The 21,984-nt window shown below is 38.7% G+C and overlaps 1 protein-coding gene and 1 long non-coding RNA gene across 7 annotated transcripts in view; one reads left to right on the top strand and one right to left on the bottom strand.

Moving 5' to 3' along the window:
* ITGA6 (integrin subunit alpha 6) overlaps positions 1–21,277 on the top strand; it is a 79,792-nt gene extending 58,515 nt beyond the window's left edge. For 2 of the 3 annotated variants that reach the window (XM_010377587.2, XM_030916291.1), the window contains exons 13-25: positions 132–275; positions 2,022–2,137; positions 2,267–2,456; positions 2,548–2,631; positions 2,729–2,808; positions 2,962–3,039; positions 3,127–3,229; positions 4,473–4,646; positions 5,987–6,085; positions 6,182–6,292; positions 6,389–6,487; positions 12,908–13,033; positions 19,059–21,277. In XM_010377587.2, coding sequence (XP_010375889.1) covers positions 132–275; positions 2,022–2,137; positions 2,267–2,456; positions 2,548–2,631; positions 2,729–2,808; positions 2,962–3,039; positions 3,127–3,229; positions 4,473–4,646; positions 5,987–6,085; positions 6,182–6,292; positions 6,389–6,487; positions 12,908–13,033; positions 19,059–19,220 — 1,566 coding nt within the window. In that variant the 3' untranslated portion in view covers positions 19,221–21,277. Of the gene's footprint in view, positions 1–131; positions 276–2,021; positions 2,138–2,266; positions 2,457–2,547; positions 2,632–2,728; positions 2,809–2,961; positions 3,040–3,126; positions 3,230–4,472; positions 4,647–5,986; positions 6,086–6,181; positions 6,293–6,388; positions 6,488–12,907; positions 13,034–16,668; positions 16,799–19,058 lie in introns of all 3 variants that reach the window. The other variant, XM_010377588.2, reaches the window with a different exon arrangement.
* Positions 17,871–21,984, bottom strand: part of LOC104673515 — a 43,660-nt gene continuing 39,546 nt past the window's right edge. For all 4 annotated transcript variants that reach the window (XR_749521.2, XR_004053154.1, XR_004053156.1 and 1 more), the window contains 2 exons: positions 21,601–21,701; positions 17,871–19,110 (listed from right to left, as the gene is read on the bottom strand). This is a non-coding gene — a long non-coding RNA (uncharacterized LOC104673515). The remainder of the gene's footprint in view (positions 19,111–21,600; positions 21,702–21,984) is intronic.

Here is a 21,984-nt window from a genome sequence, read left to right as displayed (position 1 = left end):
CAGAAAAAGGTTATATGGTGATATACAGATTTCTGAAATTTATTCTAGCAACCTCTTAATACAAAATCATTGTTTTGGAATTCCCCAGTAGGATTTATACCCCCACTTAACTGTGACTGCATGCTTTTCAGGATAATATCAGAGATAAACTGCGTCCCATTCCCATAACTGCTTCAGTGGAGATCCAAGAACCAAGCTCTCGTAGGCGAGTTAATTCACTTCCAGAAGTTCTTCCAATTCTGAATTCAGATGAACCCAAGACAGCTCATACTGATGTAAGTCTCTCTGACTCTCATTTTGCCAAAGTTTTTGCCATTTATGATGCTAAATCAAATGTCTTTGAAGGGAATAGAACTAGTGATTTTCTTTAAAGGCCGTTCTTTTGTGTTAATATGTTTTTAATGTATGCAAAGTTAGAGAAGCCTTGTTTCCCAAATTAGCAATAAACACATAAAACATGAAATACAATTTGGGGCCAGAACGTATTTTCCTTCTTCATTTTTGGCCATTATAACTTATCGAGACTATAAATGGTAGCGCTTACATTCTCACACTGTTTCTCCATTAGCTGTACATAGAGAGAAAAATACATTGTATTTGACAATAGAGAACACTGAAATATAGAAAGCAAATACGTTGCTAGTCAGAACATTAAAATCAAGGAATAGCAAAATTCAGCAAAGCAAAAAAGTATGATTAGCATACAGTAGTCATTTAATGCCTAATATAGCCTAAGTCATCTTTGGAAGAAAAATGTTTATTAGATGGCCTGCTGGATACTTCATATGAGGTGGGGTCTGTTTGCTAGGGGTTTAGGATGGTTAAGATGCAAGGTTAGCCCGGGGAGCTATGACAGCTTGATTTGGCATTATGTTCTTGCTTTCAAAATCTAATTGATGATGGCCAGGTGTGGTGGCTCATGCCTGTAATCCCAGAAATTTGGGAGGCTGAGGCAGGCAGGTCACTTGAGGTCAGGAGTTTGAGACCAGCCTGGCCAACATGGTGAAACACCATCTCTACTAAAAACACAAAAGTTAGTGGGTATGATGGCGCATGCCTGTAATCACAACTACTCAGGAGGCTGAGGCAGGAGAATCACTTAAACCCGGGAGGTGGAGGTTGCAGTGAGCCGAGATGTCACCACTGCACTCCAGCCTGGGCAAAAAGAATGAGACTCCATCTCAAAAAAAAAAAAACGTAGTTGATGATGAGTGTCTGTCCGCTCTGGGGCTCCTGGTACCGGTGCCTTACTGAGGCAGCTTTGCGGAAGTGAGTCCTCACTGTCTCAGGCGCAGGAGCTGATGCTTACATCTGCACATTGTCAGTCATTTTTGTCACCAAATATAGTTCCTTATATTTCTGTATATCTTTATGTATTTTTATTATTATCATGTTAATATTTCTTGTGTACATTCCCAGCTCCATAGCTAGAGATGATTTTCCTATTTATCAGTATGATTATCAAGCACCCATTAGCATGGTACTAGCATGCCGTTTGCTTACCTGACCTTAAGCTGTTTCCTCATCTCTACAATGGGAATCATAATAATGGTATCTTTCTAGAGGCCTGTCATGAGGATTAAATGAGTTAAGATATGTAAATCGAGTATTATAATCGTTGGCATGATCATTATTATTGATACTTCTTACAGTAGCCCTATAAAGTTAGAATGGTGGTATCTCCACGTGACCTGTGATGAAACTTGGACTCTGAAAGGTTAAGTGACTTGCTAGCTAAGTAAGGGGTAGAGCTGGTTTTCAAACCCAAATCTTTGTGGCTGCTGGGTCTCACTCTTCTATACCACACTGCCACCATGCCCTGGTCAAAGTGTTCTTCAAACACAATTTTACTAAAGGACAGAATGGGAATTCGATGTGTGACAGAGTACATTTAAAGCTTGAATTCTGCAATGGTAATTGTCACACAGGGAAATGAACTGTGTGGAATAGCCAGTCACCTACATCGATGCCTTCCTAAGTCCTGAATGGTGTAAATTGACAATAGTTTCGTTTTCCTACAGGTGCACTTCTTAAAAGAGGGATGTGGAGATGACAATGTATGTAACAGCAACCTTAAACTAGAATACAAATTTTGCACCCGAGAAGGAAATCAAGACAAATTTTCTTATTTACCAATGTAAGAATCGCTCTGTAGCACTAGCAAAAATGATTCTGGCTTCACAGTGGCTTTGTGTTAAGAAAGTTTACTGGAAACGTATTGAGGACTTTGCCTTTTTGTTCTTGTTTTGTTTTGTTTTTTTAATAGTCAAAAAGGTGTACCAGAACTAGTTCTAAAAGATCAGAAGGATATTGCTTTAGAAATAACAGTGACAAACAGCCCTTCCAACCCAAGGAATCCCACAAAAGATGGCGATGACGCCCATGAGGCTAAACTGATTGCAACGTTTCCAGACACTTTGACATATTCTGCATATAGAGAACTGAGGGCTTTCCCTGTAAGTATTTTTAGAGACCAGCTGAGAAGGAAAAAGCCAACACTGTGCGGCAAATGGGTGGATTGTGACCTAGTGCGTGTTTCTTTTACAGGAGAAACAGTTGAGTTGTGTTGCCAACCAGAATGGCTCGCAAGCTGACTGTGAGCTTGGAAATCCTTTTAAAAGAAATTCAAGTGTAGGTGATGACTTCATATACTATATTTTACTGTTTTAAATACCATTGCAGTGTCAATATGCATGGCCTGTGTTAACAGCTATTTATGTTTTTATAGGTTACTTTTTATTTGGTTTTAAGTACAACTGAAGTCACCTTTGACACTCCAGATCTGGATATTAATCTGAAGTTAGAAACGTAAGAGCTACATCAACCTCTCCGTTCAGAATTATTTCATGAAAACATGGGCAGTCAATGAATTGGCCCTGATCTACCTCATAAAAGAAGTCTAATTGTAGTGAGAAAACTGACTGGTAAAATACAACCCTATTGTTTCCTTTTCATTTTCAGAACAAGCAATCAAGATAATTTGGCTCCAATTACAGCTAAAGCAAAAGTGGTTATTGAACTGCTTTTATCGGTCTCGGGGTAAGTGTTTGTGTTTAGCATAACAAATCAATGTTTGAAAGAACCATTTACAATCCTCACAAAAACTGGTGTTTTTTAATTTGATAGAGTTGCTAAACCTTCCCAGGTGTATTTTGGAGGTACAGTTGTTGGCGAGCAAGCTATGAAATCTGAAGATGAAGTGGGAAGTTTAATAGAGTATGAATTCAGGGTAAGTTTGAGCAGTTGGTCTTTTCATTATACCAAAAGCTGATATATACTAGGTATGGTCTTGAGTATGTCATTTTAATAAATCAGTAATATTAATAAGCATTATAAATAAATCAGTTAAAAATTAGTTTGCCAGCTTTTAAAGAACATACTGGCTTTTAGGAAAAATTTCATGCCCTAGGATGGAGAACAACTGTCACTGTTCAGAATCCAGTTCAGTTTAGAATGTGTTATGATTTATTCCTTCCTCCTTTATAAGGTCATCTTTCTTATTGCTTGTATTTGAAAGAATATTAATGTTATGCCTGCCTTTCACAAGCTCGGTTTTGTGGTGAATGTAGATTTGGTGTATGCCTGTAGGAAAGGCAGTGATTGGCTCTGAACCATTTCAAAGTAGGCAATCAGTGACTGTCCTTTTGAATAAACATAAACATATGGTACGTAGTCTGCTCGTAACTCACACATGGGTTTAGGTCTGTGTGGCTGAAATCACATTCCTGAAGGCATAGTGACCATTGTGAAAGCCTCAAATGGCAAGCATGGGCCCACCTCTGACTCCAGCAGAATGAAGAGGCTGAGTTCTCCTCTGTGTGTCTCTTAGCATTATAGACACAGCTGGGGCAGGTGGTGGTGGTGGTTATGATCTCTATGCAGGTGCAGTTGGAAAAGAAGTCTCTGGATTCTGGAACAGTCTCCACACTAAGAGGGCTCTTACCGCCTGCGTTTGGCTTCTGCCGCAGGACGTCGCTCTGTTTCCAGCTTGGACTTTCAGATTTGTGGCTGTCCTGATGGTTTTGCAGAATCTCCTCTGGGACAGAGGCAGCTTCATTTTTGCAGTGGATGGGGTTTTCCAAAAGCAGGTTGTTGGTACACTGCCTTGGCCCAGGCCTTGTCATTGGCCAAGCAGGATGGTTACAGGGCAGTTCACAAATCCACACATGATTTTCCCTGGGCATATGTTGAGAACATGGTATATCTACACTGCTGATTCTGTTGCATACAGCAGTTGTTCCTAGAATGAGTTAGCTATCGTTTGTCCTTTGACCTTTTTGTTTTTATTTATAAAAATCTTTAGGTATAAGTCTTTATTTTGAATGGCCTATCTATAGTCCATTTTTGGAGCCTGTGCTTTTATTATAGGATTATGCTAGATATTTTAGCTTCTTTCTCTTGGTAATAGGAGCTGCTACTTAAATTTACATTGAGAAGATTAGACTGAGATAATATGTATTATTTTCTAACAGGTAATTAACTTAGGTAAACCTCTTAAAAACCTCGGCACAGCAACCTTGAACATTCAGTGGCCAAAAGAAATTAGCAATGGCAAATGGTTGCTTTATTTGGTGAAAGTAGAATCCAAAGGATTGGAAAAGATAACTTGTGAGCCACAAAAGGAGATAAACTTCCTGAACCTCAAGGTATGTTGGTAGATTTATCTAATGTCTCCATAAATGCAAATTAGAGAAACTCACTTTTTGGGGGAAAATCATTACTGTCCTTAGGAAACTGGCATTCTGGCAGGTGGATTTTTTCTTTGGTTGTCACAATTTCTCTTTTCTAGTTGAGTAACTGAGGCAGGCTGAGGCATTTTTGCTGGTTAATGACCATTATAGTACATAAGGCAGAGTCATTCAGTGTTTGCTGAGGCAAATGGCATTTTCTGACGTCTCGTCATGACGCAGGAGAACTGGGGGATGCTCCTGGGTAATAGTAGCGGCTATTACCCAGGGGCCAGCCAGTGTTCACTCCAAGTAGAACCAGACTCATTGGAAAAGATAATGGCATCTTAGCAAGTAACCTTGAAAGCTTTTTATGCTTATTTTTAAAATAGTAATTATTTATTGTGTACTTATTGTGTCTCAGGAACTATGCTAAGCATTTTGTTTGCATTTTCTCATTTCATTCTCTGGATGGGCCTATGAGGGAGTTTCATTATCCCCACCATTTCACAGATGAGGACATTAAGATTCAGAGAGCAAGTAACTCTCTCAGCCACTCAGGTGTTAAGAGACAGATTCCACATTCAAGCCCTGCTCTGCCTGATGTCAAAGCCTGTACTCTTAACCCCTCTCTATACTGCTCCATGCTTAGATAACTGGCCTATCATTTCTGTTCCAGTCGATGAAGGTTTGTGTGTTTATTTCTTTTATTTTAAATTCTAAGGTGACTGGGTATGGTCAGTGATCAGAGTTGGTGGCTTAGGATGATCTTCTACTCATCAGTGTTAAAAATCAAGATAATCCATTATTACTAATCTTTGCTATATAAGGAAAATGCAATTTTAAAAGTTCTTGTATGGCTTCGTTTTCATTGCTCTGCTCTGAATGAGCTATATAATGGGGCTTTTTGCTTCTTTCTCTATTCTTGAGTATCACTTATTCCTTCAAGATGTGCTGACCACCATGTTTTAGAAACAGAGCTGGAGGCTAGCGATACAGGAATATTTGATCTCTGATCTCAGTATGCCCACAGTTTGGTGGGGATATAGAGAAACAAAGAAAGCATATTTCTTTTTCTCTGAGTTTTTAGGTCAGAGTGGGAATGAATTACTTAGTCCTATGAGTAAATCAATAAACTTGAATTTAGAGTGATAATACTTGCTGGTTTTACACTTATTTCTGTGCCTTTGGCAGGAGAGAGGCCAATATTGTTGATTATGTGAATCTGGTACTGTTCAGGAGGGTATGCTCAAGAGGCTTGTATAGTAGCAACAAAGAATTATGTACATTGGAACTACTTTGGATATGATTTTTTTTAGGAGTCTCACAACTCAAGAAAGAAACGGGAAATTACTGAAAAACAGATAGATGATAGCAGAAAATTTTCTTTATTTGCTGAAAGAAAATACCAGACTCTTGTAAGTATTTTTCAAGAGCTGTGAATATTTGAGAGGATGAGGGGAAGGACTCCTTCAACAATATCTTTTGATGACCATTCTTCCTTTTCTCTCTAGAACTGTAGTGTGAACGTGAACTGTGTGAACATCAGATGCCCACTGCGAGGGCTGGACAGCAAGGCATCTCTTATTTTGCGCTCGAGGTTATGGAACAGCACATTTCTAGAGGTATGGCCTTGGCGTGAGGCTGTCCATGGAATTAATTTGCCTCTGCCTAGGACACTTCTCACTTCCCTAATGAATGCATTAACCGTCTCCAAACAGGAATATTCCAAACTGAACTACTTGGACATTCTTGTGCGAGCCTTCATTGATGTGACTGCTGCTGCCGAAAATATCAAGCTGCCAAATGCAGGCACTCAGGTGAGAGGTTCCCCAGCTTCATTCAGGTTCAGAACAGGTCTCTCTTCCTTGTACCCCACACTCATGTCCTGAAGTGCTTTGGTGCTCCTTTCCCTCATAGCCCCATTACAGAGAAAATAGTGTCTTAAGGTACTGGCACTACAAGCTGTATATTAATAGAATCATTGAAAAAAAGAAGTAAATCTAGGGTCATCCAGTTCAGCAGTGCCCATGGGAGGTTTGAGAACTATTGGCTCTATTGAAAGAAGGGTATATACCTCACAGCCCTTTAGAAACCTGTATCTTGTACCATCTCCAATGCTGCAGCCATTGGTGTAATGCCCCAGTGATGGCCCATGCCATGGCCAGCTGTAATTATTAGAAAAGATCTCTTCATAGCTGAATCCTGAACTGAACCTTGTAAAGTAGGTCCCTGGTTATTGTCCCTCAAACAAGTCTAAAATAAGTTCTGTCTCTTGACCATGGAGCAGCCTCTCAAATAATTGAAGGAAATGGTCATGCCTCCTTGGATGTTTCTTATTCTTCTCAGAGCTTACGCACCCAGCTCTTGAATTGTGTGTCACATTGGGCACAGCCCAACCGGCTCCTGGCCTCTCTCTTCCTGGGCAATGCGACTCCCACGTGGACAGAGCAGCTAAGGTGGGGTCTGCTTGTCCCACTTACCCTGGGGCCTTTACCTCTCAGCATCTCGGCACCACACTTCTGTCACACCTACCAAAAATTTGGTTTTTCAAACCATTGCTGAGCAGCATGTTTGAATTTCTAGCAGCTGCTATTTTTGTGTTAGTGTTCTACCGAAACTTCCAGGTGTTTTCATGAGAATTTGTTGTCAAGCTGTGTTTCCAGTATCCTGTCCTTGAGCCATTTGTAAAAAAATAAACGTATGCCTTTAAGTGTATCCTTATATCTTATGTGATTTGCTTTCGGTCCATCGTTTCAGTTTGCAAAGTAACTTTGCATCTTGCTTCATCATTTGCTTTCTCAACTTTCTATCCCTGAAAGTTTTAAAAACTGAGAAGCATGTGCTCTCTCTTCATCCAGGTAATGACAAATATGTTGAACAGGACTAGTTGTAGAACCTTGCAGTGAACCAATAGTGAGGGGTTCCCTGTGGGAGTCTAGAACCCACAGGGACTTGTATAAAGATCTCGAGGCAGAATGACTGCATGTCATGGTGGGAATCGTGAATGGGAATATTTTGCAAAAGAGACCGGAGAAAGAAATACTGTGAATTACTGCTCTTAATCTGCCAGTCTACTTACGGAAATGTTCTGGCTTCAGTCATTTAACTAGCTGAAAATTCAGGGAGCCTCCCCAATCATTCTGTTTTCTGAAATATAGTGGTCCTTATAATTTGTTATCCAAACAAGAATACATTTTTGATATTTACTTTTTTGAGATGGAGTCTTGCTCTCTGTTACCCAGGCTGGAGTGCAGTGGCACAAACACGGCTCACTGCAGCCTTGAATGCCTGGGTTCAAGCAATCTTCCTGTCTCACCTCCTGAGTAGCTGGGACCACAGGCATGCCACCACGCCCAGCTAATTTTTCAGTTTTTTGTATAGCCAGCATCTCACCATGTTGCCTGGGCTGGTCTTTAACTCCTGGGCTCAAGCAGTCCGACTGCCTCAGCCTCCCAAAATGCTAGGATTATAGGTGTGAGCCACTGCACCCAGCCTCAGGATACATTTGCCTGAGAAAAATGCTGTACTGGGAAAGCTGCTGGGATAAATGGTATCAACCAGCACTGTCCCGGTCTCTCCAGGACATATCAACAGGCATCATAAGGGACTTTCAGATAAACCACACCTTCCCTAAGGATCTTTTCTCTGCATCTATAAAGGCAGCAGGTATAGCTTTCTATAACTGTAAATCAGCAGCTCTGAAAACCACTGAGATTTCAGAGCTAGACAGAGAACACTTTAGAGGGAAGGGACTAACATTAATGAAGCCTTAATAAAATGTCTACAACTTACTAGATACTTTATACTCTATCATTTAAACTTCAGAAGAATGCCAAGGGTAGACACTGTACTCATTTTACAAATAAGGAAGCAGACTCAGAGAGGGGATATAATTTGAGACCCTTGATTGAAACCCATAATTGTCTGACTTCAGGGCTTCTGTTCTTTGACTTTGTGACACTTGGTCCCCAAATCTCAAATTTAGATAAGAAAACTGAATCCAAGGAAAGATATCTCCCCCTCAGGGTCACTCTACCAGCAAGTAGAGCTGAGACTAGACCTTGGGTCTGATGTCTCCTTTTCAAGTGCTCTCTTCTGGAAGATGATGGAACTGGGGGCCCCAGTATCCAGTCTAACGACTGGGTCACAAATGAAAATGAGGTTATCTTGGGCATTTTATGTTCTTAGAGCTTGGAGAACTCATGCCTCCCAATGGGAATTGATGTCTTCACAAATTGGTAGATTTGTGAATGGGTTACTGGTCTCATATCTAGAACCCATGTCTTTTGAAAATTGAGACATTTTCTTAACTTCTAGTCTTCTGATACCTTTTCTGTTTTCTGAAATACAATAGCTCAGATGTCATATCTGCACATTTCTTTAGTAGTTTAAGCTGTAGTTTTTCTGGGCTTGAAGATCTGAGCTTAATTTGGCTTAAAAAAGCAAAAAAAAAAAAAAAAAAAAAAAAAAACCAAACTTTGTTTCTTTATAACCCAACCAATTTCAAGAGTTTTGTGTTTACCTTTTAATAAAACACAGTTAAACTTTGGGAGCCCAAGGCAGGCGGATTGCTTGAGCCCAGGAGTTGGAGACCAGCCTGGGTAACATAGCAAAACCCCATCTCTACAAAAAAAATACAAAAATTAACCAAGTGGGGTGGCACATGCCTGTATTCCCAGCTACTTGGGAGGTTGAGGTAAGAGGATCACCTCAGCTCAGGAAGTCAAGGCTGCAGTGAGCCAAGATTGCGCCACTACACTCCAGCCAGGACAACAGAGTGAGACCCTGTCTCAAAACAAACAATAAAAAACACTTTTAAATTAGGACACTATTATAATGAAGTCAGGGAGAGCAGAAGTCACATAATTGAGCCAGGTAAGCCATACTATGTTTTAGCATCAATTAAATTAAATCCATCTTGTTAATAAACACCTATGAAAGGCACATGTATGCCTTCCCTGTGCTAAATGCTAGAGAAGCAAAGTTGGGTAAGATACAGTGTCAATTGTTAAGAATGTCATGCTGTAGGAGACAGAACCAGGAAAACATTGTCAAATGAGCCAAGGAAGTTGAGGTGGATTGTTTATTGGTTGTATTTATATGTCCCCACTTATCCCTAAAGAAGCAAGTAGAGAGTATCCAAGCTGTCAAATATATTTTTTAAATGACCATAAAAAGTGGGTAATTCTTCAGGGGAATAAGATTTTCCCTTTTGGCTCTAAATTCAGAGAACTTAAGATATGGATCCTTTTATAAGATGGCTTCTTATATGAGAAACATCAAGAGTGAATGATGTCCTTAATAGATAGTTTTGTAAAAGATACAAAACTATCTTTTGTTTTTCATTGGGTGACTTCCTGTACTGAAGTTCAGTGAGAATAGTGGGTGGTACATTACAGAGTAATTTAGAGAAGGTATTTTGGCAGCTGACAAGCTAATGTGGTCTAAGCACTGCCCACTGGTAATCAAATTTAATGCATCAACAGAGCTTATATCTCTCTTCCCCTTATGGGCACATGGTGGATGAGCTTCACAGGTGTGTGTCATCCCCATGGAAATAACTACATTGTAATGAAACCAAAGGTAAGAAATTATTTTTGGAGTTGTAAAGTTCTTACAGTAGTTTCTACTCACCTATTCATCAGTAACAGTTGGTGTGACAAGACAGAACAAGGCTTGGAGCTCTAGGAATCCCAGCCCGCCCTTTGTCTCCCATCTTTGGTCACCTGGCTCTATGGCCAGCTCCCCCCTGTTCTCAATCCCAGCTGGAGAATGACTGTCATGCCAAAAACAAAAACAAAAACACCCAAAAAACTCTTCAGTTGACAGTTTAAGCAAACTAATAAAATCTTCCTGAATGGCCTCTCGCCCTCCAGAACCACAGAGCACATCTGCCCTTTAAATATGTACCCAACCCAGTCCCTGACTTTGGTCCTCAGTCTTTGATGCCCAGTGAGTTAACAACATGTGGAAGTTCTGCTGTGAATGGTGCCAGGCCTGGGGCTTAGAGCTTCAGCTGGATTCCCATCCACCCTGCCACTTCAGGCTGCAAAATCAAAAAGTACTTTGCTCATTTGTTACAATGTTGGATCCCAACCATTTATGGGGGTGGCTTTCCCCTATGTCAGCTGTTATAAAGACACTTGTGCACAGTGTCATTATAATAAAGCTGATTGCCCTTGCTGAAGACCAGTTTCCACTCTCCACTTCCAGATTTACTGGAACTTATTCTTACAAATGAGGCTGGCCCTTTCACATGACCACCTTGCCCTAAGGACACACTGTATGCCTTCCTTGTGTTAGATAATAGGGCAACAAAGTTAAACAAGATACAGTTTAGGCTAATTGAAATCATCTATTTGGTTTGTTTCATTGTAGTCAGCTTACCAACCACATAACTATTCTATTGCTTCACTGGTCTGTGGCTGTTTCTTCTTCCCTTCTTTGTGGATGTCCCTGTGCTGAACCCAGTAACCTCTTCTTTGTCAGGCGAGGGAAGCAGAGGGGAAGTGAGCCACGAGGCCACCTTGGGGCTCAGAGCTTGTAGAAAACCTCACTTAGAGCATAACAGGAAACATGGTGGCTGATAAAGGTGTTTTATGCCTGCCTGTTACCGTCAGTATAATTGGCTAAATCTCAAGATGTGGTTGCTGTCTATTGAATGTTTAAAGAAAAGCAGTTTTACTGCTTTTAAGTATTTTCTGTAAGTCAGGTGAGGTTGAGAAACTGTTTCCTAGAAGTGGAAAGGGAAGTACTTTGATGAGAGATTTTTTAAAGAAAAACACCACTGCATAGAAGTACCAAAGCACAGTGTAGACAGCAGCATCCAGGGTTCAAAACAGACATAGAATATTTGACTGAAAATGCTCCTCGGAAGTTACATGCTCCCCCTGAGTTTTGTTTCCCTTTATTTTACATTCTCTTAATTCAGAAATATCAGAAACTTCAAACCAGTAGATCTCTAATCAGTGTAGTTTACAAAATCATGTTCACAGTAATCACCAGGTCTTTAGCATGCTTTGAAAAATAGTTCCTGGTATCACAAAAGTTCATTTGCATTCTAAACCCATGTAACTGAGTTGTTGGAATTGCCAGAAGCTGCTTTTTAGGTTTCTGAGTAAACACTATTTCTATTTAATTGGTATTTGCAAACTATCCTATGTAGCTTCTCAGCAGCAGCAGCAACTTAAGCGCTAAGCTGCCTCTGAGTGGGTCCAGGGTCTAGTCTGTTCATCTACCTTTTTATAGAGGATGGCACCAAGCCATTTCAGGAAATGTTATTGTTTGTGAAGGTCTTTAGTGTGATATCCTAAGAAAAAGGTAAAATGGTGTCCATCAGTCATGCAGCCCCATCCCTAGTTTTGTATTTCACAACATCTTTAAAGTTTGAATGAGGAATGTTGGCTACTTGTGCCTAAACTGGCCCTTTTCTTTCCATTGCTGAAAATTAATTAAAAGAAAGTATAGGCCAGGTGAGGTGGCTCATACTTATGATCCCTGCACTTTGGGAGGTCAAAGCAGGAATCACTTGAAGCCAGCACTGTGTGACCAACCTGAGCAACACAGCAAGACCCTGTCTCAACAAAACATTTTTTAAAAAAATTAGCTGTGCGTGGTGGCATGCACCTGTAGTCCCAGCTACTTGGGAGGCTGAGGTGGGAGGATCACTTGAGCCTGGGAGGTTGAGGCTGCAGTGACCCATGGTCACACCACTTGCACTCCAACCTAGGCAACAGAGTGAGAGTGAGACCCTGTCTCCAAAAAAAAAAAAAAAAAAAAACAGGTATTATTATTCTCAAGAAGATACCAGGATAGATGGAACAGATTGGCTGTTAGATCTGTTTAATTGGGTGTCTTTTTGAGCGGAATTTCTTTAGATAGATACACAGACTGGCTGTGTATTGATAATAGCTGCAACAGGATGATGAATACATAAGGGTTCATTATGCAGTTGTGTTGATAACAAAATAATGTTTTTTAAAGATAAATTAACAAAAAAGTAACCACTTTGTCAGAATACAACCCAGCATTTTCAAGATTCTGGGGAAAGATGTTCGAGCAATGTCTCTTGAAGCAATATTCTGTTAAGAGAAAGGATCTCGCATCAGAAAGTCATCTCATCCATTCACAGGCTGCGTTGTCCAAAATATATTCAAAAGCAAAATTAGAACCATAAACTCCTGGTGCGAACTCTTGCCGCTGTATGTAGTAATGCTGCTTTCTTTTCTGCCCTATAGGTTCGTGTGACTGTGTTTCCCTCAAAGACTGTAGCTCAGTATTCGGGAGTACCTTGGTGGATCATCCTAGTGGCTATTCTCGCTGGGATTTTGATGCTTGCTCTGTTAGTGTTTATACTGTGGAAGGTAAGTCATATCTGGCATTTGAATTTCATAACAAACTTTAATGTTTGGAAAAAATGGGAATCAGCACTGATAGTATGTTTTCTTTTTCATTGCTTCCTTTTTTCTAACATTATGAAACTCTTTTGACATAGCGAATTTGAGGAAAATTTTGCCGTGAACACCTGTATATTTACCGATTATTTTGTATTTAAAGTATATTATTTGTACATAATGAGTTTCTTAAATGAGTGTTGGTGTCTCTCACACATAATTTAGCATATTTAGCAAATAACAAATTTAGATTTTATTACTTTAGCATTTTCTTCACCTAAGATTGAAGTCTGGATCTAAGCCAAATTGTTAGGGTGTCATAATAACCTGAATCTGTATCCCTGCTAATTTCAGTTTCTGTGAAGAATGTTCATAGCAGCCATTGGAGTTGGTTATGCTTACAGCTAGATTTGGAGTAGAAAAGTATGACATGAATGAATAACTCTATCTCAAGGGGGGGTCATTATAGCATGTATCAAACATAAGGAAGGTCTAGGTTCAATAAGATTTTCCTCATTAGAATTTGGCCCTTTGACTGTAAATAAAATGTAGTATCTTCCCGATTCTACCAGTGAAGAATCCACATTATAAAAAACTGCGTATGAGATGGATACAAACTCTTAATGCCCAAAGATTACAACCTAAACATTTTAGATTATTCCCAGTGAGTGATAGAGGCTTACAGTCCCTTATCTGCAGTTCCAAAAACCTCTGAAACCTTGAGGTATATAATGACTTATTTGGCAATAAAACCTGACATGATGTAAAGAGAGGCTACTTCAAAGTCTTTATCCTTTATGATTAATTTCACTGCAGAAATATTAACATTTTGATTATAGTAGCATTAGGTATGTAGTGCATTACTCTTTTTAAAGGACAAAAATTTTGGATTCTCAAACATGTCCGGTCTGGAGGGTTCTGCATGAACCAGCAACCCCCTAGGATCAAACTATCCTTTTCTTTTCGCTGGATCCAAAAATATAATACATAAGGGTTCAAAATAGTCTTACTTGCAAATATTGAGCATCTGTTTTTGCTTTCTTTTTTTCGACTGACTTTTGCCAATCTGAGGTGATTTTCTGATGTCTTCTAGACATGGGATTAAAGCTTGGTATCCGCTCATGACAAAACTCCTCCTGGTAGGGAGTTTCAGCCAGTTTTACCTCTAATGTTTACCTCGGGCAGTAGGTTCCTCTGGCAAACATAGCCAGTCAATATAAAAATTTTTTTCAAGGAGATGCCTTGAAGAAAAAAAAAATTTTTTTTTGAGACAGGGTCTCGCTGTGTCACCCAGGCTGGATTGCAGTGGCGTGATCATGGCTTACTGCAGCCTTGACCTCCTGGGCTCAAGCAGTCCTCCCACCTCAGCCTCCTGAGTAGCTGGGACTACATGCCACCACATCTAGCAAGTTTAAAAAATTTTTTTTGTAAAGATAAGGCCTTGCTGTGTTGCCCAGGCTGGTCTTCAACTCCTGGGCTCAAGCAATCTTCCTGCCTTGGCCTTCCAAATTGTTGTAATTACAGATGTGAGCCATTGCACCTGGCCTTGAAAATTATTTTGATATCAAAAGCTGAAGTTGGGGTTTGATATTTGAGGATGACAGTGTTTTCTGGAAGAGGTCATGGGATGGTCTTTTTCAGAGCATTGGCAGCCTTTAATGAGGGTGAGATAGCAGTGGATTTAAAGTTAAGAAACCTAAGCTGTATATAATCTTGGTCAAATCATTCCATCTCCTTGGGGCCTCTGTTTGCCTCGGCTGTTAAATAAGTTGATTGGTTAGATGATTTCATTATTTTGGGAGTTATTTTGTTTTTGTTTTTTGAAGCTCTGAAGTATCCAGGCTGTCAAGGGAACTCTAAAATACAGACAACTTATACAACCCATTATACTTCTATTCAACTGAATTATTTAGTATGTTAAAGTCATAGGATTTTAGGGTCAGAACTACAGTTCAGTGGCCCTTAAATTGGATTTTGTATATCCATGTAGAGGGCAAAGCTAAACTAGACAGATGGAGAGATCCCTACTTCAACCACAGTAGTTCAGATTGTATCCATTTTAAATATCAGGATTCTGTACAGGATTTTGTTTGCAGGAAAAAAAAAAAGTCCCTTGGGCTGGTCTAATCACCTTCATTTTGTTAACAAAGATGCTCATGACCAAGGATATTAAGAATGTTGCCAACTGGGCACAGTGGCTCACGCCTGTAATCCCAGCACTTTGAGAGGCCATGGCAGACGGATCACGAGGTCAGGAGATTGAGACCATCCTGGCTAACATGGTGATACCCCATCTTTACTAAATATACAAAAAATTAGCCGGGCGTGGTGGCAGGCGCCTGTAGTCCCAGCTACTGGGGAGGCTGAGGCAGGAGAATGATGTGAACCCAACCCGGGAGGCGGTGCTTGCAGTGAGCCGAGATCATGCCACTGCTCTCCAGCCTGGGCAACAGAGTGAGACTCCGTCTCCAAAAAAAAGAATGTTGCCAATGGAGGCAGGACCAGGCCTCTTGGTTCCTGGTTTATTCTTCCCACCCTATTTACTAGCACATATTATTGAAAGCTGCCCAACAAAACTCTGTACTGATGGAAATGTTCTGGAGCTGCAGCATCCAATATGGTAGCCATTAGTACATATGTGGCTGTGTTAAGCACGTGGAATATGGCTGGTTCAATTGAAGCATAGAGTTTTAAATGTAATTTAAATTAATTTCAATCTCAATAGCCTCATGGAGCCAGCAGCTCCCATATATTGTACAAAGTGAATCTAGGCTTTTACCTTCATGAGTTGCTGGACTAGGAAGCAGTTTTTCAGGAGATTTTATTTGACCATGTTAAATTTTATAAAAGACAGTTCCATGGCCTTATGAACTAGATAAAAGTAAATAGGAAAAGTTCTCTATCACTGAATGAAGGAAATTATAGTAGAAAGTGGAATTATACTTTTATACTCATTTAGAGTGACTTAACTTGAGGAGCATGGGGTCCCTACCATTTAAGGGTTATATGGTGCTCAGAGTTTGGGAAAATGACAGCAATCATTCTTTCATGATGGTGTATTCGAATTTGTATTGTGATTCACCCCACAGATCCAAAGGCCTCAAGTAAATGGCATTTGTTCCATAAAATTTACTGTAAAAGGCAGAAAAATACCCACAGTATATCTATATTTTATTTGGATTTGTGCTTTTACTTAGAGAATTTATTTTCTAACCTTTGTCTCAAACTGCCAAAGTCAGTCTTTTGCCTCTTTTGGAGTTCATATTCTCCTGCAGGAAGAAACTACCCAAAGCTAATCAGCAGTGTATACACGTTTTCCCTATTAGAATGATTTTTGTCCTCAGGATTTCTGTCACAAAGGGAAAAAAAAAAATCAATGAGCTGGCTAGTGTCATCCATATAAATATTTGACCAGAGATGTATGGTGAAGGGTGTATTGAATGTGACAATGAAACAATGCAGTGGCTGTTCACTGTTGGTTGACTGAAAGTGGTCTGTTTATAAACAAGCCACAAGTAGAAAGCAGATTAAAATCTGAGATGTTCTGTTGTTTAGTTCTTATACACAAAACTGTAAAATTGACTAAATACCTTGCTTCCTTGTAGTGTGGTTTCTTCAAGAGAAATAAGAAAGATCATTATGATGCCACATATCACAAGGCTGAGATCCATGCTCAGCCATCTGATAAAGAGAGGCTTACTTCTGATGCATAGTATTGATCTACTTCTGTAATTGGTAATTGATCAATGTTTTTTAATTGCTAGCTGTGGGACCCGCTATGGTTGTGGTAGCTAACTTTAAGAACAACAGCTTGCTGTGTGTGTCCCATTAACAGATGTTTCCAAATGTCCACACTGGCTTGCCTTGCTTGGATTTATTTCACTTGAAAGCTCAGTTTTTTTTTTTTTTTTAATGCACAAAGAATTTTTCGTTGAAGGTGAGTTATTTTATGTTGTTGTTAAACATTACCCACAGCAATGAAGAAAATTGCAATCTTTGTACACACACACGAGGCTTTTAGCCCTCCATAGTAGCCCAGTTTGCCATGTGTTATTAATTCGGTATGTAGCATCCTACTAGGGAATTCAAAGATGCATAAGAAATCGCTCCAGATTTCTTGTTCATTTTGGAATTTCCCACAGAAGCTGTGTCGACCGCCTAATTAACCTGTTGCATGTTGGAAATGTTGTGTTTCTCTTGGTGAGGCTTCCTCACTGTCATCTTTTTGTTTTCTTTGCTATGAAGTGATGGGGAAGGCTTGGAATGCTTTTTACTGTTGCTCAGGAATCGTTTTCTGCTAGCTAAGCATGCAGCTTCCATTTCCTGCATATCTCCTACAGGTCAAAGACCATTACAACAAACTATGGTTATCAGCACGACGGGCTTTATGGCCAACTTCAGAAGATGATCTTCTACCAAAGTTACCTTCCATCTACCAAATTCTAGTACAAAAAAATGCCCTGAAAAGTTTTTATTGTAATATGTTGTGATGGAGTTTGACCATATTTCATGTACACAGATATTTTATCCAAACTTGGGGTCTCAGTTGATTCTAAATTCAAGTTTCTCTTATTTGTAAATCTAAGGAAATAGGAATTGCTGGTGATTTCTTTCACCGTTTATGTGGGCATAAATCTGAGATGTTCTGTTGTTTAGTTCTTATACACAAAACTGTAAAATTTTTGTGTATAAAATTTTACACAAAATTTTATAGGACAGAATTACTCCTGTAATCCTTTCCATTGCACTATCACAGTGAATCACAACATTGCCATTTCAGCTTTACATATCACCTTTAATTTCCCTCTTTGTTTAAATGGGGTAGGCAGCAGTCATATTTTGTAACAGATAGGTACTTTGGCTTTTTTTTTTTTTTTTTTGCACAGAATAATAAATCAATCCATGTAGAAATGACCTGGAACAAAACATTTGGTTCATTTTGCCTATTGATTTAGTGATAACTATGCATATAATTTTATCTTGCTCCATGGCATTTTTATAACATCATTCAGCGTAAAAGTCCTGTTACTGTTGATGTCACATAATAAACACATTAATCAACCATTCTATTAATAACTATTTCTCATTCTTCAAAACTGCATTTTAGTCACACACCTTTTTTAAAAGTAAATATATTTCATTAAATGTTTTCACTTCATGAAAAGTAATATATTTCATTAAAAATTTAATCTCAATTTTTTTCAGATATATTCTCAGTAAAAATATACTTTGGATTAGATTGAATATTTAAATGATATATATACACACATATACACATTAACAATTTAAAGAAGAAAAATTAGGGACTGCTCTGAAATTCAGTGTAGTGATACACTTCTCAAGTCCTATGCAGCATGATTTTTATTGCAGGAAACAGTTACTATGTGATTTATTAATGAAATAGCTTAATTAGAAGCACAACAGCAAATCCAGGCAACATAAATTACATCCTAGCTAATGAGAGGAGTGATACGTGTACTAGAGCCTCAGAGGAGAGAAAAAGATTAAATTGACCTGTTGGAACTCCAGCATATTCAAATAGTAATTAGTAAAATACTTGTGACATGATTTGCATTTTATTAGTGGGAGGGGGCATGAAATAATCTTTGGTTTATGCCTTTTAAAAATTATTCTTAAAATGATATTCTAATCTGATAATTAGATCTTTTACATATAGTGATTATTTTAAAATATGGAAGCACTGTTTTCATAAAGTCTTAAATTGTTAGTAAAGAGGTAGCCTACATTTGTTATAAAATGTAAAGAGAAGATGAAATTGGACTTTTCTTCCAGTTTTACAGCTGTTCTCTTCCGTTGATCCCCCTGGCTGTTCTTTCATTTCAACCTCTTAGTTCTTTCTTAAAAGAAAATCATGTCTTTTTCCCCGTAGTCCAGAGGTAGACATAGCTGAACAGAAAGCTTAGACATTCCCATTTACTGCACTTGCTTCTTTGTGAGATTAATTGGTTTCTCTTTCTCTTTCCCTCTTCTCCAGTGTGGATTCTTCAAACGCTCTAGGTACGATGACAGTGTTCCCCGATACCATGCTGTAAGGATCCGGAAAGAAGAGCGAGAGATCAAAGATGAAAAGTATATTGATAACCTTGAAAAAAAACAGTGGATCACAAAGTGGAACGAAAATGAAAGCTACTCATAGGGGGGGGCCTAAAAAAAAAAAAAGCTTCACAGTACCCAAACTGCTTTTTCCAACTCAGAAATTCAATTTGGATTTAAAAGCCTGCTCAATCCCTGAGGACTGATTTCAGAGTGACTACACACAGTACGAACCTACAGTTTTAACTGTGGATATTGTTACGTAGCCTAAGGCTCCTGTTTTGCACAGCCAAATTTAAAACTGTTGAAATGGATTTTTCTTTAATTGCCTTAACTTTCTGGGTTGCCTTTGTTTTTGGCATGGCTGACTTACATGTGTTGGGGAAGGGTCTGCCCGGTTGCACTTGGGTGACATCCTCCCGATAGTGCAGGTGAGTGTAGGTGCCTCCTCAGCTACACTAACAGTGTGGCCGTCCTAACCTCGGGACTGTTGCGCAGACATCCATCACGTTAGCTGTCACACATCACAAGACTATGCCATTGGGGTAGTTGTGTTTCAATGGAAAGTGCAGTCTTAAACTAAATGTGCAATAGAAGGTGATGTTGCCATCCTGCCATCTTTTCCCATTTCCTAGCTGTGTGAATACCTGCTCACGTCAAATGCATACAGGTTTCATTCTCCCGTTCACTAAAACACACAGGTGCAACAGATTTGAATGCTAGTTATACTTATTTGTATATGGTATTTATTTTTTCTTTTCTTTACAAACCATTTTGTTACTGACTAACAGGCCAAAGAGTCTCCAGTTACCCTTCAGGTTGGTTTAATCAATCAGCATTAGAGTATGGGAGGTCATCGCGTTGACCTAAATTATTTACTACAAAAAGAAAATCTTTATAAATGTACCAGAGTTATTTTAATAACTTATCTATAAATTATAACCTCTCCTTCATGACAGCCTCCACCCCACAACCCAAAAGGTTTAAGAAATAGAATTATAACTGTAAAGATGTTTAATTATTTCAGGCATTGGATATGTTTTAGTTTAGAAGCCTGCATAATGTTTCTGGATTTCATACCGTAACATTCAGGAATTCTTGGAGAAAATGGGTTTATTCACTGAACTCTAGTGCAGTTTACTCACTGCTGCAAATACTGTATGTTCAGGACTTGAAATGGTGAATGCCTATGGTGGATCCAAACCGATCCAGTATAAGACTACTGAATCTGCTACCAAAACAGTGATTCTAGTCAGAGCATCGTGGCTTTTACACTGTTAAATGTTATTGGAACCATTTAATCAGTGAGTCGATATTCCATTTTTTGTTTTGTTTCCTCCCCTATCTGTATTCCCAAAATTACTTTGGGACTAATTTAACCAGAACTTTGAATTGTGTTTTTAATTGTAAAAATGGCAGGGGGTGGAATTATCATTCTATACATTCAATAGAGATAGAACTAGATATGAAACCTGATTTTTTTTTTTAATTACCATGCTTCACAATGTTAAGTTATATGGGGAGCAACAGCAAACAGGTGCTAATTTGTTTTGGATATAGTATAAACAGTGTCTGTCTTTTGAAAGAACAGAACACAGTTGTAGTGCCACTGTTGTTTTGGGGGGCTTTTTTCTTTTCAGAAATCTTAAACCTTAAGAAACTAAGGACGTTGTTTTGGTTATACTTTGGAATTCTTATTCAAAAAATATATTTTGTTTACAAAAATTTCTGTAAAACAGATTATAACAGTGTTTAAAGTCTCAGTTTCTTGCATGGGGAACTTGTGTCCCTAATGTGTTTAGACTGCTAAGGAGCTGTTACTTTGACAGTTTTTAGACCTGTGTTATTAAAAAAAAAAAGTCCCAAAAAGGGTGTTGGGAGGGTGGTTCAACAAAGAAACAAAGATGTTATGGTGTTTAAATTTATAGTTGTTAAAAATGTCATCTCAAGTCAAGTCACTGGTCTGTTTGCATTTGATACATTTTTATACTAACTAGCATTGTAAAATTATTTCATGATTAGAAATTACCTGTGGATATTTGTATAAAAGTGTGAAATAAATTTTTTATAAAAGTGTTCATTGTTTCGTAACACAGCATTGTATCTGTGAAGCAAACTCTAAAATTATAAATGACAACCTGACTTGTCTATTTCATCAAACCAAAGTTCAGTGTTTTTATTTGTGGTATTAATGCCAAAGCAATGGGACTGAGGGTTTTTTCTCTTTTCACTGTTTAGTTGATCCTCAAGTCTTTAATTTTCCTTCTTTATGATTAAAAGAAACCTACAGGTACTTAACAACCTACAAATTGGGAGTTGTCTTTGGATTCAGTGTACCACTTCACTGCCTGTCCTTGTAAGGATAGGGAATTACTTAGCAATGATAACCTGGCATTAAAGTTCTGATGGCTAAGCTGCTTCCTTCTTAGAACACGTTTTGGATGTGGGAGCAGGCTAGCTGTGACATGTGTCATATTACTCACCAGGACTGGTTTGGCAGAATCAACTAGTCAGAAAATATTTTCTTCAGCAAAAGATTTTAGATTTGAGTTTTATGAAACTTCTCTAGCTGGATTATCACAACCTAATACAAGAAAATAATGTATTACATATATATAATGCCTAGACAATATAGTGTGCCCTGGCCTGAATAAATGTCCAATATATTAGGCAAAAGCTTTCTACTATACTTGGCATTACATAAAATTTTGGCCCTCTTGGTTCTTTGAAGATCAAACAAGTGTTACCACCCAAAGAAATATGTGATTGGCACTTCTTAATGATTTGGGCCGGTGGCTGTGAACCTTTTTAGTCTCAGTTCACATATTGGATATACCCAGATTAAATCACTACAATAATATGTAATC

Source organism: Rhinopithecus roxellana, chromosome 14 (assembly GCF_007565055.1).
Source record: "Rhinopithecus roxellana isolate Shanxi Qingling chromosome 14, ASM756505v1, whole genome shotgun sequence".
NCBI lineage: Eukaryota > Metazoa > Chordata > Mammalia > Primates > Cercopithecidae > Rhinopithecus > Rhinopithecus roxellana.
The sequence above is the reverse complement of the archived record's forward strand: the minus strand, read 5'-3'. Positions and strand labels throughout refer to the sequence as shown.